We start from the raw sequence: 16,172 nt of genomic DNA on the forward strand, positions 1-16,172 counted from the left end.
CGGTGAGCAATTTATCTTTCACTTGGATCTTTGATTCTCTATTAGTAATAAACATTAAAATGCAAAATCTGAGGCAGAGATGAAGGGCAGACGGGATGGCTAGGAAGGAGGGCATTAGTGATAGGTGAACTACTGCAGAAAGGAAGAGAGTTGCACTGGAATGGGAAGGGGAGAAGCTTCTCCTCATATCATCTGCATCAGCAAATGACCCAACCAGCATCTAAGATCAGCAGTTTAATTGCTAACCCATGGATTCAGCATATGACAATGCAGTACTCCTAAGAAGGCATTTACTCCAAAGTAAAGGGGAAGGAAGCCTTTGGTACAATTGCTTCCAGCAGCAGGGGACCAACAGCCTTGCAGACACCTTGGGCCATCGTTTCCTAGCTAAGTAGATTACAGAGTAGATGGAGTTTGTCTGACGGAAAGTTTACACCCGGGAGAGCTCGGACTAATGGGATGCTCTGCCTGGAACACATTTTAATATTTTTGATAGCATTCATTTATTTATTTGCTGGTGTCTCGACAGTGCTTGGAAGCCCCAGTCCTGCGCCTGTGCTATTCAAAAAGAGAACATAAAGGGAATCCCTGCTAGTCACAGAGTTTACAATGCCATTCCAATCAAAACATGAACTTTCAGCGTCTTCCTAATTACTGCAACAGCTAAAACCAAGCTTTTCTTCAGAAGGGAGCTTTCAGTAAATTTTCCAAAATGGAATTATAGTGAGAGAGACTTGATTTTCTCAGCTCCTGAGAAAATGTTACCACAGTTCTACACCTCACCCTTTTCACTCCAGACTTTTCTATTCCACAGTTTTCTCATGGCACTTTTCATCTCCTCATTTCTCAGTGTGTAGATGAGTGGGTTCAGCATGGGTGTGATGACAGTGTAAAACACAGCCACGCTCTTGTCCTCTGAGAGATTGCTGGATGGGCGTATGTAGGTGAATGTGCATGGCCCAAAGAAGAGAATCACCACAGTAATGTGGGACCCACAGGTGGAGAGGGCTTTCTTCCGCCCTTCGGACGTTCGCCTTTTCAAGGAAAACAAAATGACAATGTAGGACGTGACCAGGATGACGAAAGAGACCAAAGTAATCATTCCAGTATTGGCAACGACAATGACGCCCACAACATAGGTGTCGGTACAGGCCAGTTGTAGTAGGGGATGGACATCACAGAAGTAGTGGTCAATTTTGTTGGGGCCACAAAAAGGGAGGCTAACGGTTATGAGGGTCTGCACCAGGGAGTGCACAAAGCCCCCCACCCATGAACCCATCACCATCCAGCCACACACACGCCTGATCATGAGGGTGGTGTAGTGCAGGGGTCTGCATATGGCAAAGTAGCGATCATAGGCCATCATTGTGAGGATGAAGATCTCAGCGCAGGCAAAGAAATGTAACCCGAATAGCTGTGCCATGCAACCCCCAAAGGAAATGGTTTTCTTCTCAACAAGGAAGTCAGCAATCATTTTGGGAGCTGTGGCAGAAGAGAAGCAAAGATCTGCAATGGACAGGTGGCAGAGAAAGAAATACATGGGGGAGTTCAGACTTTGACTGCTAATTACAGTGACAACGATGAGCAGATTTCCTGCCACAATAACAATGTAGAAGAACAAAAACACCACAAAACATATTTTCTGCACCCCTTGGTTCTTTGAAAGGCCCAGAAGAACGAATTCCTTCACACTGCTTACGTTCTGCATGTTGGTCAGCCGGGTGGCAATATGCAATATACAGCTTACACACCTGGGAAAACAAAGACAGACACATGATTCATCAGCATTTTTTCATTATTAATAATGAGTTCTATATCAGAAGTGGATACAAACCAAGAAAAATATAGCATTAGTATTAAGTTTATGAATTGGTTAGTTTCTGTCATGTATTTTTTCACAGCTACTTAATTCTCCACAGTACAAAGCTTCTGCCATGGCTTTGGTGGCACGGAGATAGGTGCACTCTGTGGTATATTCCTTAATCCTGGTGCTCCAGGATTTTGAAGGACTGGCTCCATGGCTGGTAGCCTTCCATGCACTAAGGACAAGGCCAGAGTGTTCACCTTGGGCACTACAAGGCAGATAATGCAGTATGTTTGCCCTCAGGGGAGACAAAGTCCCTGACAGCAATCTTTGTAAAATGGGTGTCTTTAAGAATACCTGGAAATATTGCTCAGAATGATGATTTGCTTTATAAGTACACGTGATCTTTGAATTCTTGTTTAGAAGGGAAATGTAACCACATGCAGAGAAAAGAACTCTCTTGTGTATATACATTTTGAAACGTAAATATGAAGTGTCACAGGCTGAAAAATGAGTTCTGGGAAGGTTATCTATCATGGAGGGGAAAAAAATTGCACATATGACTTAATGTAGTACTTCACATTGTTCTAAATCTCAGCATTGTTTCTATCAGAGGAAGGAAGAATGAAAGACTCTTGTGAGATCTTCTGTCCCAGCATTGTACTGATTTTACCTAGTATGATTTTTGATACACTCTGCGTGATGCTTTCAAGGGTTAACTTAGCTTAATGAAGCTAATCTAACTAAACTCCTTCAACAGCCAGTATAAGTCTCTCTGTAGGCTGATTCAGAATGACTGAATTAGGGTCCTTTGCAGAACCCTTTTTTCCTCCATTCACTATGAGGAGCTTAAGCAAATTAGCACCACCAGGTTAGAATGACCTTTAGAGAATAATCTTTTTTGGTGCCTGAAAGTAGCTCAGAGCTTTTTGTAATGCCATCCACCTTTTTTAGGTTATGGCTGAGCTCCTTGTCCCTAGGCATTTCTACATCCATACAGTTTCTCATTCGAGACAAGGTCACATTCCAGCATAAACATGGGACTTCTTTGGTTCACCCTGTGTTCCAGCTATAACCCATCGAGCATTACATGTCACTAATAAATGAGTAGCCTACATCTTTAGAAAGAGTGTAACGTCTCTAGCTTGCCTTTATGCACCCAGACCACCAGAGTTCCTTTGGTCAAAGAAGTCTGGGAACCACCAGATTAAACTCTTCACAGAGAGTTTAAGGTCAGCCAAAAGCAGGCACTCTTTTAATAAAAATATCCACTGTATGGGCTTCCTTCTAGCATCAAAACATTCCCCGTCAGCTGGTGTTAAAATGCACCATTTTAAGTCCTGCAGAATTACATCACAACCAGGTCTTCTCATTTGTCTTGGTGATCTGTGAGCAAATCTGTGGAATGATTCAGTTAAGCCAAGTTATCTACCAACTACTTCAATCTGCAGCATAATCAGAAATTCTCGTGCAGGCACAAAGGGATCAAGCATCCACAGGAAACACTGAAACTGAGAAAAGCCAAGATTACTTTCAAACCCACAAAGTGAAGCCGAGAGAGGAAGTGGAGAAAAGTAGGGACTTTTCCTATGCTTACAGTTGTACTTACACTAGATGAAAGTTTTTCAAGCAGAAGGGTAAACTTTACATGGATGGTTCCCCTTCAGATATTTCTAAAAGGAAAAGGATCAGTAAGAACAACGGGAGGTCAGTTTCTCCCTCGTCTTACCAAGTTGTGATCCTTTCTAACCCTCTTCCTTCTACTGAGCAACGACGTAGACTTCTCAACAGAATAAATGACAGGGATGAAATGAGCACACCTTTATGGCTGTGCAGTACCCAGTCCAAAAGAAATAGCTGGGCTCCATCCAAGCCAGAGCATGACTGGAAGCATACCACAGCAATCGCAGGGCCATATTTAGGCAGTCAGAAAGGAGTGACCAAGAGAGAAATGGTCGGGGGAAACTATATGCCTGAATACCAGCAGATGGCAAACTCCTGAGCTAGAAACATGGTGTGCATCTACAAAAGGACCGATTCACAATTCAGACAGCTCGACTATGTGTCTTGCTTAATAAGGTCCTTTCCATCACCACCAAACTGCATTTAACAAACTATCTCATCTCATCGCCTTAAGTCATGTAGGCACCTGTACCTAAGCTAGGCATATTACACCTGACCAGTCTACTTGTAGATGTGATGAATCATGTGCTGCCGGTACCCGTTTCTTACTGTTGACTCCAAGAGGATTACTAGAATGACTAATTCAGTAGAGGATTGCCACCAGTTATGGCTTATCTCTTCAAGTGCCTTTGCAGGGGTAGACCTGAGCTATATGACATAATGCAATCAGCTGCAAAATAAAATGAATCTCATGTGTACTCTTAACATCTCAAAAAGGGTGAGAAATTGCACCATCTCCTTACTGCATGCATTCTTCCCTAAAATCTCAGGTGGTTATGGGAAACAAAAGAATAATTTCGAAGCAATAGAATCTGCGGCTGTAGAACTAGCTCTGTATATGATTCTAGCCAAAGACAACTAGAGACAGTTGATAACTTCAGTGGAAGTTCCTTTCTGTATTTTCACATTTGTGCAAGAAGAAAGGAAAAGGAAGAGGAAAGCAAAGCAAAGCAAAGCAAAGCGAGAAGGCAGAGAAGCTGCAAAACTTACCTCGCCTGTCTTTAGAGATCTAATATTTTGTGTAAGGGCTGTACAACTTTATCTCCTCAACTTCTGTCTCCCCTGGTATGAATGTGTTAGAGCACAGTGCCTTTAAAGAACATAGAATGGCTTCTGGAAAGCTTCCAAAACTTGCTTAGGAGGTGGCTGTTAGTGTATAATCCAGTCCCATCTAATTTATTACTTGCTTTCGTGTGTCACAAGTGTATCTTGATGTTTCCTGCCTATGCGAGAAGTGGTTTAATAGGCTGTGTGGATGATGTGACCTGGGTGTGCTGAATTATGCTTTCATATCCCAGCAGCTGCAAAAAGGGCTGAGAAGAAAACCGTTTAAGTACCAATCTTTAACCCTCTCCCAGGAAATCTTCCACCTGAAGGGCTCTTGGGGCTGGAGGAGGAGGGGTGGAGGCTTGGTGAAGGGAAGGCGTGAAAGAAAGGGGCAAAGGAGGAGAATGAGTTCTGTCTTGACTGAAAAGTTTAAGTAAATATATTTTAAAGAAACAGTTGTCAGTCAATGCTTTTATAATGATATCACAAAGGCATTTCAGGGTTTCTCCATAAGAAATAACAGTCAAAGGAGTAGCTGAGTATTCAACTGGACAAGCATATGCATGGAACTATTCAGCTAACGCTTCTCGGAGTTCTTCCTTACTCCAAGCTGACAGTTGTATGGATTTCCCATGTGTAAAGGGCCATTAGGTCCACTGCTCTGGCTTCCTAGCATTGTGAATGCTAAAACAGTCCATTTGTAATCTAGATATTTTCTCTCCTTTTTTCACTTCTGTGTATTCCAAAAAACATGTAAAAGAGAAATCTTCATTAAAGGATAAAAAGAAAGAAACCTCAAGCTGTAGGAAGAGTCACCATCCTCCAGGGATGGTAAAGAATTCCTATCACAGGAGTCTTTTAAGGACAGGTTGGGCTCATTTCTCTCAGGAGTGGTTACGATTAAGTTTTTATAGGGACAGAAGATGTCCTGGGTGACCTCTTGATGACCCTCCAAGTCCTATCTCACCAGAAATTTCATCACTGGAAATCCAGTGAATAAAGCCTCTTTGCAAGAATTTGCATGTTTTAACAGAGGTCAGTGAATTACCAAGTCAGTCAAAAAAGTCCTTCATTTACGAATTGGGAAACTGAGGGAGGAAGTCACCTATTTAATGCCGATGGAAGTCAGCGAGTTTAACCCTGACTTAGTAACTCTAGGCTCTTCTGTGGAAAAAAATGAATGTCTCTGGAGGCAGATGCATCTGATCTACCTCAGAACTGATTTTAGGATGCGATTAGGTGTGAAATGGACATCTAGCTTTTAAAGAAAATAACTTAGGGCAGACAAATCTCACTGTCATGATGGGCCCCATCTTTCTTAACCTGAGCAGCTGCAGTCAAAGGTGAACCTAAGAAATGAAACCAACGAAGGAGGACAGCAGAGAGGTCTCATGGTTTCTAGTGAAATCTCTGCTAAAGCAATATTGTAATCAACCATTAAAGGGCTTCTCCAAAACTTGTTAACTGACATGAAATGGCTTCAGGAATACTGCTACTCCATAGAATTAAAACAAACAAAAAAGAAAAGTTTTGACCCCTGTTAGTTCTTTGAATGTTCTGGTGCAGACATTTTCCCTTCTTTCTCTGCCCTCAACTTAATTTCAAAAAATCAGATTTAGATCCATTCCTTTTAAATCCAGCCCTTCACTTGCTCACAAACTGTTTTAGTGTTAATTCGATCCACGCACCAGCCAACCCAGAAAGAGAGTAATGGAGACACAAAGGAGGGAAGGATTGAGGGCAGGAGCCAAAAAAAACAAAAAACAAATAGAAAGTCTGGAGAGCTGGATGGAGAGGCAGAGAAATGCCCTTTCAGCCCTGCAGCAAGAGGCAAGTGCCAGTGCCAGGAAGAGAGGTGACCCTCACAGCAGCTACTGGGAAGACAGTGAGATAAGGTGCTGTGGCTGGGAGCTGAAAGCTTTCTCAGAAGCACTAGGGTGAGAGGCCTTGCATGGCACTGCGTAAGGGGAGCGAGGCATCCGCAGTGTGGGGCGAGACGGTGGTGGGGAAGAGATTTGGCACAGGCACAGGAGGGTGGCTGATGGCTCAGCAGGAGCTGTGTGCTGCAGCCACATAGGGAAGGGAAAAGCTCCTTACAAGCACCTTTCTCTCCACTGCCTGTACAGGCAGCCTAGGGCAACTAACTCATCTGGAGATGGCCATCTTGGGCAAAAGCTGGGAGAGATGAGTTCCCCCTCCAGCCCTCTGGGGACAGCGATGGAGAGGCTCAGGGTGTAGGTGAGGAATTGGTGCTCTTCTCTACACACACAGAAGCACCACACATCACTCCAGGACCCCTGTGTGTTGACCAGAGCAGCCGTGGCACCAGCTGAACGGTCCCCTAGGTGTTCACGCCTGAAGGATGTTTCTATACAAGCCCAAAATAGCCAGGATGAAACTCATCCCTGCTGAGAATGGCCTCCCAGGAGCTGCCAGAATGCACTGGAGTCCTGCAGGCTTGGCCTCAAGTCAAAGTGAGGGAAGAGACTCCCTGTAAGGTTCAGGGTCCCAAAGACATGCCCAACATCCTGGGTCACTCTTCCTCCCTCCACTCTGCATGCTCTGCATAGCCATGCTCTGTGCACCATGTCCCCTTCCACAAGGGGGACCACGTAATGAGAAGAGGCACTGGCATGTTGTGCAGACAAGGATCGCTCTCACCCAGCTCCCTGGTCCCCAGCACAGCCCTGCTCGGAAGGGGCATGTCACCAGCTGAGCTGCTCCCACCACAGTAGAGATGCCCTGGCTCTGCTGGGGGCTGAGCACTGCTGCCCACCTCCCCTCAGTCCCCTCTGCAGGCTGCCCCACCCTCCCACACCTCCTTGCCAGCAGGGATTTATACAGCAGTCTCTGCAGCAGTGTCTCTGGGCACTTGGCTTCCTTCTCCGCACGTTGCTTTCTCTGCAGACGCTTGTCAGAAGGTGACTTTCCCAGAGCCATGGAGCCGGTGGTGACGGTTGCTCCTGAAGAGGAAGTAAATGACCGGGTTGGTGCTGCTGTCCCAGAGAGATGAGCCAGGGACCATCAAAAAATGGGAATTTACCAATGTTTGGCATGCAACAGCACAAGGGCTTCATCCACTGATTCTAATCCCATTCCCAGCATGAACATGTTGCCTCAGAGATTAAATGTCGTGGAGTACAGAGGGCTGCAAATGAGCTTTTCTCTGCAAGAGATTCTTGTCTCACAGAATCTCATCCATCAGCCTTATGGAGACTGCATCTTTACTGCTCACTTGTCTTTCCTTCCTTCCCTTCCTTCCTTTCCTTTACTCCTTCTTTCTGAGGTATTTCCTGGGGAAAGACGGAGATCTCGAGAGGCTGCACACACACTACACGTGCCGCAGGCCCTGCTCACCCCCCAGCACAGCAACGCCATGGGAGAAGTGGGAAAGGCACCAAGACAGGAAACAAGGGCAGGCAAAGGAGAGCACCACCTTCCCTGGAAGGGGCTGCTCTGCAGAGTGAGGGGGACATGCCCAGGCTGGGGGAGAGAAGACAAAGACCTCTGAGTGAGGGCTGCACACTTCTGTGGGAGGGGAAGAGGGAATACTTCTTCCCTGCTTCAAATTTGACAAGGACACGCCGTCAGAAAAAGACGTGATCTGGGGGCAGGTTCAAAACAGCTCTGGGGACTTTCTCATACAGCCGGTCACTGCCCGTGGAAATCACAGCTGTGGGGTGCTGAGGGTGCCGGATGTGTGCAAGAGGCCCAGACCCTGCCTGCCGAGCTCAAGGGAGAAAGACCCTGGGACATCTTCTTCACAGGGGTGTGTGCGCAGCCAAGGAGGTGCCAGAGGTGCAGAGCCTGGCAGACCACAAGAGACAGCCTGCAAACTGACCCCCAGCTGTGCTGCTGGGGCCAGGGCCTGCCTGCAGTGAGCCAGCCCCGCCGCTCACCTGCTCTTCACACCAGCAAAGGGGGGCTGCAGCGGAGAACCCCCTGCCGGGGCAGCAGGGTGGGCACAGGGAGCAGCTCTCACAGCAGACGCTGCTGCCTGGGCCCGAGGGAGGTGACCGCTGACCAAATGCTGACCCAGCTGCATTTCTGCTTCCTGCTGGCAGGGTTCCCCTCCAGTTCTTGCTCAGCCTTTCACTTCAGCACAGGGACAGCAGGAAGAGGCAATCCCCCTCTGGTGGTCCACCACCACCACCACGTGTTGGCATTGCCGCTTTCACCCTGCCTGAAAACTTGTTTCCCCGAGTCGGCCAAAGCTCCACCAGAGCCTTCCTGTGAATGTGGCTCACTTCTCCTGAGCGAGAGAGCCCCAAGAAGACCACAAGGGCTTGTTTGCTGGCAGAAGAAAGCCAAAGTTTATTGGGCGAGGACCAGGACCGTGGCGGAGGTTGCAAAGGGGAATACAGGCAGTGCTTGGGGACCAAGTCCAGCAGAGCAGCACTATGCCAGGCTTGTGGCCCTGTCCCCACACCCAGCTTTGGTCACCTCCCTGGTGGCAAGAGGGCCACCAGCCATGGCGTGGGGCTCTCCGTCTCCTCCCGGGCTGCCTGTGGAGATCAGCATCTCCACTCCTGCCTTGCCAGCAGGGATCTACACAGTGGTCTCCACAGCAGTGTTGCCGGGGCCTTGGCTGCCCTCCTCACATGTTGCTTTCTCTGCAAACACTCGCCGGAAGGCCACTTTCACAGAGCCCTGCAACCGGCGCTGACGGCAGCTCCTGACAAGGAAGTAAATGACAGGATTGATGCTACTGTTCAGAGACGCCAGCAAAAAAGACAGATTTTCAGGAAATAATTCTTTTGAATAAGCAACACTGAGTATTATTTCTACACTGTAAGGAAACCCAAAGGCAAAGAAGAAGAGGATGTTGAGCAAGATCGCAACAAACAGTCTCCCAGGGTGACGCCTCTGTGAGCCATATCAAAGTCTGATGAGCAGGATCAGGTTGGAAAGGAACGGGAAGAAAGAAAATGAAGAAATTCACAATGCCTAGTTGTAGAAATATATGTCAACAGTTCATATTAAAGGGGGAATAACAACCCAGAAAAAACAAGCAAACAAAAAGTCCAGAAAGAAACCAGATTACCCCCCCCACAATTCCGGACAAGCACTTTGGGTGACGTCATCGGTGCCAGACTGGGAATAAAACAGACAGACACCTCTCCATGCTCATTGCTGCCAGGAGATACATGCTGGTAAAGTACCCCAGGAGAAACAGATCCATCAGGAGATATTTGGAAAAGATATAGTTATATAATGGAGAACAAGAGATTTCTATAACCATGTCTAGCGGTAATATAACAAGAAGAAAGAGGAGCAAAGAGAAGTCGGTGATGGCCAGGTTCAGAATGTAGACGGTGAAGGGGCTCTTCTTCATGTGAAAGCCCAGGAACCACACAACCATCCCGTTCCCCACTAGCACACACAGAGACACTTGAAATTATCACCGCTCTGTAATCTCTTATGCACTGAGATTCTGCAGTCCTCTGAGAGTTTGTGTATCCTGTGGCCGTGTAGCTCAGAGAAAGGGCTGTTGTGTTGGTGTCCACCATGGTGAAGCCCCTGCTGTCGGTGTCGTCTTGTCCCTCTCCCCTCTCCCGCCACCTCCTAGGAGAGACAAGGAAGGAGAGAGGAGATCAGGGGCATCAGCACTCCCAGCACTCGCCTTCCCTCCCCACTCCCCCATGCCAAGCCCCGGGCTGGGGTGGGAAGGAACACCTCCCCCCGTGAGTAACCGGGAAAGGCCTGAAAAGAGCCTGTCTTGGGGCAGCAGGGAGAGGTGGAGACAGGCTGGAGGTTCGGGGCAAGAGACATCTGGGAGAAAAAGAGAGACAGAGAGCGGTGCGGATGGGGTGGAATCACTGCAAACAGGGGATGTCAAAAAGGAGGGGTCCTGGAGAGTCCCAAGAGCAATGGAGAGCTGCTCCCACAAGATCTGCCTAAGTCCACAGCCTCCTCCGGGCGCAGAGAGCCCATGTGTAAACATGCAGAGCTCCCTGAGCTGCTTAGCCATAGGCTTGCAAATTGACACCAGCCTCATCTAGCTGTCACCACGGCTCACTTTGGCCTCCATTGAAAAGGGAAAGCTGCTTTTTCCTCTGCTGGAAGCAGGTAGAGCAGCAGGACTGAGTACATGGCAGAGAGCGGCTTGCCATGAGCACAGCTGGATTCCTGCCTGCTGCAGGATGTCTGGCAGTGTGGGATAGCACTTTTAAACCTTCTGCTGCCTTGCAGGAGAGAGGGAAAAGAAGAGCTTGGTATTACAGAGCTCCGCCTTTGTCCATTGCCTGTGCTACATGGAAACATCACCTGGTAGATTCCTCGTGTTTTCTGCACATCACTGCTCCAGGGGCAAGCAGAGTGACCAGACTTCCCTCAATTAAGCTCCTTGCGTTGGAGGTAAGCCACTAGAATGGTGTGCCTTTACAGTTCCCTCTGCACCAGCAGAGTGACTTTGGAAAGCAGTGATTTCTAAAATGAAGAACCACATGCATTTCCCACGTGCAGTCTTTGTTCTCTTGCCTAGTCAACGATAGGAAGTGCCAGGACCATGGAGACTTTGCCTGCGTGCCAGGCAAAGGTGAGCAGTCCATTTGCTCCAGCAGATTCCTGCAGTGCACTGGTATGCGGGATCTTAGCAAATCGCAGTCAGCTCCTGCAGGAGAGTAACTTGGCCCTGCCTGGGGGAGCTCAGGGGAGCCAGCTGGCAGGCAGCAGCGCAGGAACCCCATGGCGCTGCCTGCTGCCTGCAGAGACACCGCGACGGATAGCACCAATCAAAGGGGAATCTGGACAGCCAAGGGAAAAATGTGTTGGACTTTGTGTGAGTAGCAAACGCACCGAGGCTGCAGGGGAGTTTTGCTAGGGAAGATGGAAGAAGGGATCTGAATGCATGGAGACAGATGCCACTTGCTTCCTGGAGGAGCCTGGAAGGAAGTCTCATGTGCAGAGGCAGAGAGGCCAGGCGGGCAGCGTGCCCCACCTCTTCCTCGGTCAGATTGCTTGTGCCTGGCTGTGGCTTCACTGGATCGCAGCAGCAGCCTAAGAGAGCCCTGGAGTGATGGCCCACTGGGCAGGTGCCGGGTCACTGGATGCAGCACAACCCGCTGGGACAAACCTCCCTGCGGGATATAGAGCCACAGCTTCCTTCCTGGGCCCAGGAGTCTCTCCAGCACATGCTTGGCTCTCTCCGCTTTTTCCCTGGAGCCTCTCCCAGATTTCTGCGTGGCTGATGCTGCTCACTGGTGGCCCTTACTGCTGAGAGGCTGCACTGTAAGCATGACAGGTTTCTTGCAGGTCAGCAGGTGGAAATGCCCTCCCTTGCTCCCACCGGGCAGTGAAGATGGACTCCAGAGCAAGGAAACCCTCTTGGCAGCAGCACCAGCAGAACCAGCAGCAGCAGGGCTTGTTTTCTCTGGCCATGCCAAGTCTCTGCTACAGCCAGCAACTTGGAAGAGACGGTCAGCAAGGCAGGGCCAGATGTGGAGGAAGCTGTCATGGCATACTCACTTTCAGAGCATCAGAAGCAGGAAAAGAGAAATTATTTTGCAGAGACATGGCTTGGAACCCTTCTCTCTCCAGGACCTGTGCTGAGCCACAACTAGAGGTGCTGAGAGCTTCCTCTTGGTGTGGGACAATTTCATTCTGGGGCAGTGGTGGATGCCTTCTGCGGAGGAGGCAAGTGCTTTTGAAGGCCCTCCAGCAAGAGGATTCATCTGTTGCTCGTTCCGAAGGGGAAGGAAACACACAGCCACACCAGAGAGTCGATACTTGTCAGTTCCCAGCACACTCTCCTCCCTAAGATGCAGGTGCAAATCCCAGGCTAAGAGGTTTCGGAACCTCTTGAAGCCACAGAGGGCTGCACTGATGCTCCTGTCGTCCGGGGCAAGTGCACTGCATTGGGTAGCGCTGCCCTGCCAGGGAGTGCTGGGCAAGCACCTAGGCAAGCAGCAGCCCCACTCGGAGCACTACCATTCGACACCAGTGCTAGCAGCAAGGAGAGAGAGCAAGAGGGAGGGCTTTTCAAGTGAAAGGGTAGAAGAGGTGGAGGAGCAGGAGCGCCTGGGCAGCAGCCCTCTCTGAGGAGACACAGAGAGTCAAATGTAAAACCAGATCAGCAAAGGCTGTGTCCCTTGAGGGATGCTCACAGTTTTACAGCTCGGGTGGTTGTTTCCTTCGTAAGTGCTTAGCTGCCTTGGAGTTTCTCCAAAGTCTGCGGTAAAGTGTGTGTGGCGCCTTCAGCTGTTCGCTCTCGGCTCTTCCTGCTGCATCGCACAGCACTGCACTGCACAAAGGGGAAGGGCAGGAGTGCTCTCTCCTCCTGATTTTCTTGCCTGCTGTTTGCTTGATTTCTGTTTGCAGCAGGCAGAAGCAGGAAAAGAAAGACGATGCTCCCATGGCCGCTTGCTCTGTGACGGACGTCTGCCAACGGCCATCTGCCAGGGCAGCTTTTGGATCTGCGCTCAGAAGGGCAGGCTGTGACCAGCCTCTGGCAGCTCTCCGTTGGGAAGAAGGCCCATTACCGCTGCCGATCCAGGCAAGCAAGCCTGGCAAGGGAGTTTCCATTGCCCCAAGCCGATTTCTTGTGTTACAATGCCAGACACGAGCCTTTAAAGCAGTGCAATGAACACGCTGGTCGCATCTGTGGCGAGGGCGCTGAGCCTCGGCGGGGGCGAGCAGGAGAGCGCTGGGGAAGAGCAGCGCCCTGGGCTGGAGCGCCGCAGCTGCGGGGCGCGCTAGCACAGGCTGCGGCCGGGCGAGGCGGGCCGGGGCAGCGGCGGGGCAGAGCGCGGGCGCCGGGCGGCGAGGCGTCGGGGCGCGGGGCCGCTGCGCGGAGCCGAGAGCGCGACAGGCGCGGCAGGGGCGAGGGTGCGGGGGCAGCGGGCGCCGTGGGCGCTGCAGCCCCGGGCAGGCTCGCAGCCTCGGCGGGGCTCGGGGGCGCTTCCCGCCGCGAGGGCGGCTCCCGGCGCGGAGCGTGGCTGCCGGCGGCGCTGGGGGTGGCGGCGGGTGGCGGCGGGTGGGGGCCGGGCGGGCGCTGCGGGCGGGGGTGGGCGCCGGGGGAGCCGGGGGCTGGCGCGGCTCGGCTCGGCTCGGCTCGGCTCGGCTCGGCTCAGCTCGGCTCGGCTCGGCTCGGCTCAGCGCGGCTCGGCTCGGCTCGGCTCAGCGCGGCTCGGCTTGGCCGCCCGGGCGGAGAGCTGTGCCGGGAGAGCCGTGCCCGGCGGCGGAGCGGCTGCCAGGGGTGCTGGCGGGCCGAGAAGGGGGCCGGGGCCGAGGCGAGGGGCCGAGAGAGCGCGAGCGCCGCTTGCCGCTGAGCGGGCGGAGGAGAGCTGCTGGGGGGGGGGGGCGGCGGGCAGCAGGCAGCGCTGCGGGCTGAGACGTGCCCGGGCGCGGGGCGCCCCGAGCACAGCAAAGTGCCGCTGCCTGGGGAAGAGTTTTCCTCCCCGATGCTTGCTGCAGGTTTGTTTTCCTTCTCTGAGAAGCCCTGGGGGCACGAGCAGGTCCGAAGAAGAATGACCTCTGCGCTGCCTTGCAACCTTGCCTAATAGACAACGGCATAGGCAGTAGCCCAGGCGACGCCAGAAAAACCGCCTGTCACCGTTTGGGCAAAGATGGTCGAGTTTTCCGTTGCTTTCTTTTGAGAGAGGCACTGAGATTACTTGGAAGACGTCCAGATGTGTGTAGGTCAAAGGCACTGATGACCATTGGTCTCCTAAAAATGCCAGGCACGAGACTTTCAGGCAATGCACATGCGAAAGGAAGGCCAAATGCCTCTATGTCAACAGATCGTGTATGTATACGCAATTGGTATGGAACAACAATAGCAACAAACAGCCAGTAAGAAAGCTTGAAAGGATTTATACGAGCTTTATTGGTATAGCCTCGCTATATTTGGATATATATACAAACAGATGTCTTTATATTATAACTACAGGCTCTCTTCACTGAATTGTGCACTGAGGACTAAACAGCAAATAATGAAAAAGAATGGCAGAGTAGAAGCACGTTTCCTGTTACTGAGCACGGGAGAAGTTTTCAATTTCTTCCTTCATTTCCTAAAAAAAGATTAAAAAAAAGATAAAAAAGGAATAATAATTGCCAACTAAACACAGGCAAACTTGCTATAAGCTGGAATAGAAATGTAAAATCCTGTAGCTAGCTGCTTTGTATAAAATGAAAGTCCGGGTAGATGCCTTCCAGGTGGAAGTCAGCAACTCGTATGTAACACAGACTGCTAAGCAGGAAAGAGAGGAATAGCGAATAAGCAGGATATCCACTGTGCACAAGGAAGAAGTGCAGAACAGTGTCAGGAAGTGCTGTGTAAGCAAAGTACCTCTATCAACCGCGTTTTGTCATCGTCTTGCCAATGGCGGTAAACACACTGGCTGAGCACCAGGTGTAGTTTTTCGAGGTGGCAGATGTTGCAGTGCTTTGTTGCGTCGCCAACGACCTTCAGCAGTTGCTGAAGAAAAAAGGGAGACAGTACAAGTTTGCGTTAGCACGAGATCATTTGTATAGGCACTCGATGTGTTCAGACACAAAAGAAAATGGTCCCACACAACTCGCATCCTCCTTCCTTGTATGGCTAAATAAAGAAGGAGTGAAATGTCCAAGAACAGACTAAATATCGCAGCAGATTTCCATGGAGGAAATGAGCTGCTGTGTCCGACTTGCGAGAAAAAGCAAGGCTCCAGTTTCAGCTAGCATTGTGCTGCTCCTCAGGCTATCAATCACCTCCACGATCCTAACTGCAAGTGAACTTCTCTGAGAACAGCGGGAACTGTCATACACACAGAATCACACAGAATCGCTGAGGTTGGAAGGGACCTCTGGAGATCATCTAGTCCAACCCCCCTACTCAAGCAGGGTCACCTAGAGCACATTGCACAGGATTGCATCCAGGCCCGTTTTGAATATCTCCAGAGAAGGAGACTCCACCACCTCTCGGGGCAACCTGTTCCAGTGCTCTGTCACCCTCACAGTGAAAAAGTTTTTCCTCATGTTCAGATGGAACTGTCTGTGTTTCAGTTTGTGCCCATTGCCTCGCGTCCTGTTGCTCGGCACCACTGAAAAGAGTCTGGTCCCATCCTCTCGACATCCTCCCTTCAGATACTTGTACACGTTGATAAGATCTCCTCTCAGCCTTCTCTTCTCCAAGCTAAACAGGCCCAGCTCTCTCAGCCTTTCCTCATAAGAGAGATGCTCCAGTCCCCTAATCATCTTTGTGGCCCTTCGCTGCACTTGCTCCAGTAGTGCCACATCCCTCTTGTACTGGGGAGCCCAGAACTGGACGCAGTACTCCAGATGTGGCCTCAGCAGGGCTGAGTAGAGGGGGAGAATCACCTCCCTCGATCTGCTGGCAACACTCTTCCTGATGCACCCCAGGATACCATTGGCCTTCTTGGCCACAAGGGCACATTGCTGCCTCATGCTTAACTTGGTGTCCACCAGCACTCCCAGGTCCTTCTCCGCAGAGCTGCTTTCCAGCAGGTCAGCCCCCAACCTGTACTGGTGACTGGGGTTATTCCTCCCCAGGTGCAGGACCCTGCACTTGCCTTTGTTGAACTTCAGGAGGTTCCTCTCCGCCCACCTCTCCAGCCTCTCCAGGTCTCTCTGAATGGCAGCACAGCCCTCTGGGGTATCGGCCACTCCTCCCAGTTTTGTATCGTCAGCAAACTTGCTG

The 16,172-nt window shown here is 50.6% G+C and overlaps 1 protein-coding gene across 1 annotated transcript; it reads right to left on the reverse strand.

Annotated features, from left to right (window-relative positions):
• Positions 1–784: 784 nt before the first annotated feature.
• LOC136991896 (olfactory receptor 4S2-like) lies at positions 785–1,708 on the reverse strand (the record flags this gene model as incomplete). Its single annotated transcript, XM_067295390.1, has 1 exon — positions 785–1,708. A coding segment is annotated over exon 1 (924 nt), but the record flags the coding sequence as incomplete, so codon positions are not given.
• Between the last annotated feature and the right edge of the window lie 14,464 nt (positions 1,709–16,172).

Source organism: Apteryx mantelli, chromosome 4 (assembly GCF_036417845.1).
Source record: "Apteryx mantelli isolate bAptMan1 chromosome 4, bAptMan1.hap1, whole genome shotgun sequence".
NCBI lineage: Eukaryota > Metazoa > Chordata > Aves > Apterygiformes > Apterygidae > Apteryx > Apteryx mantelli.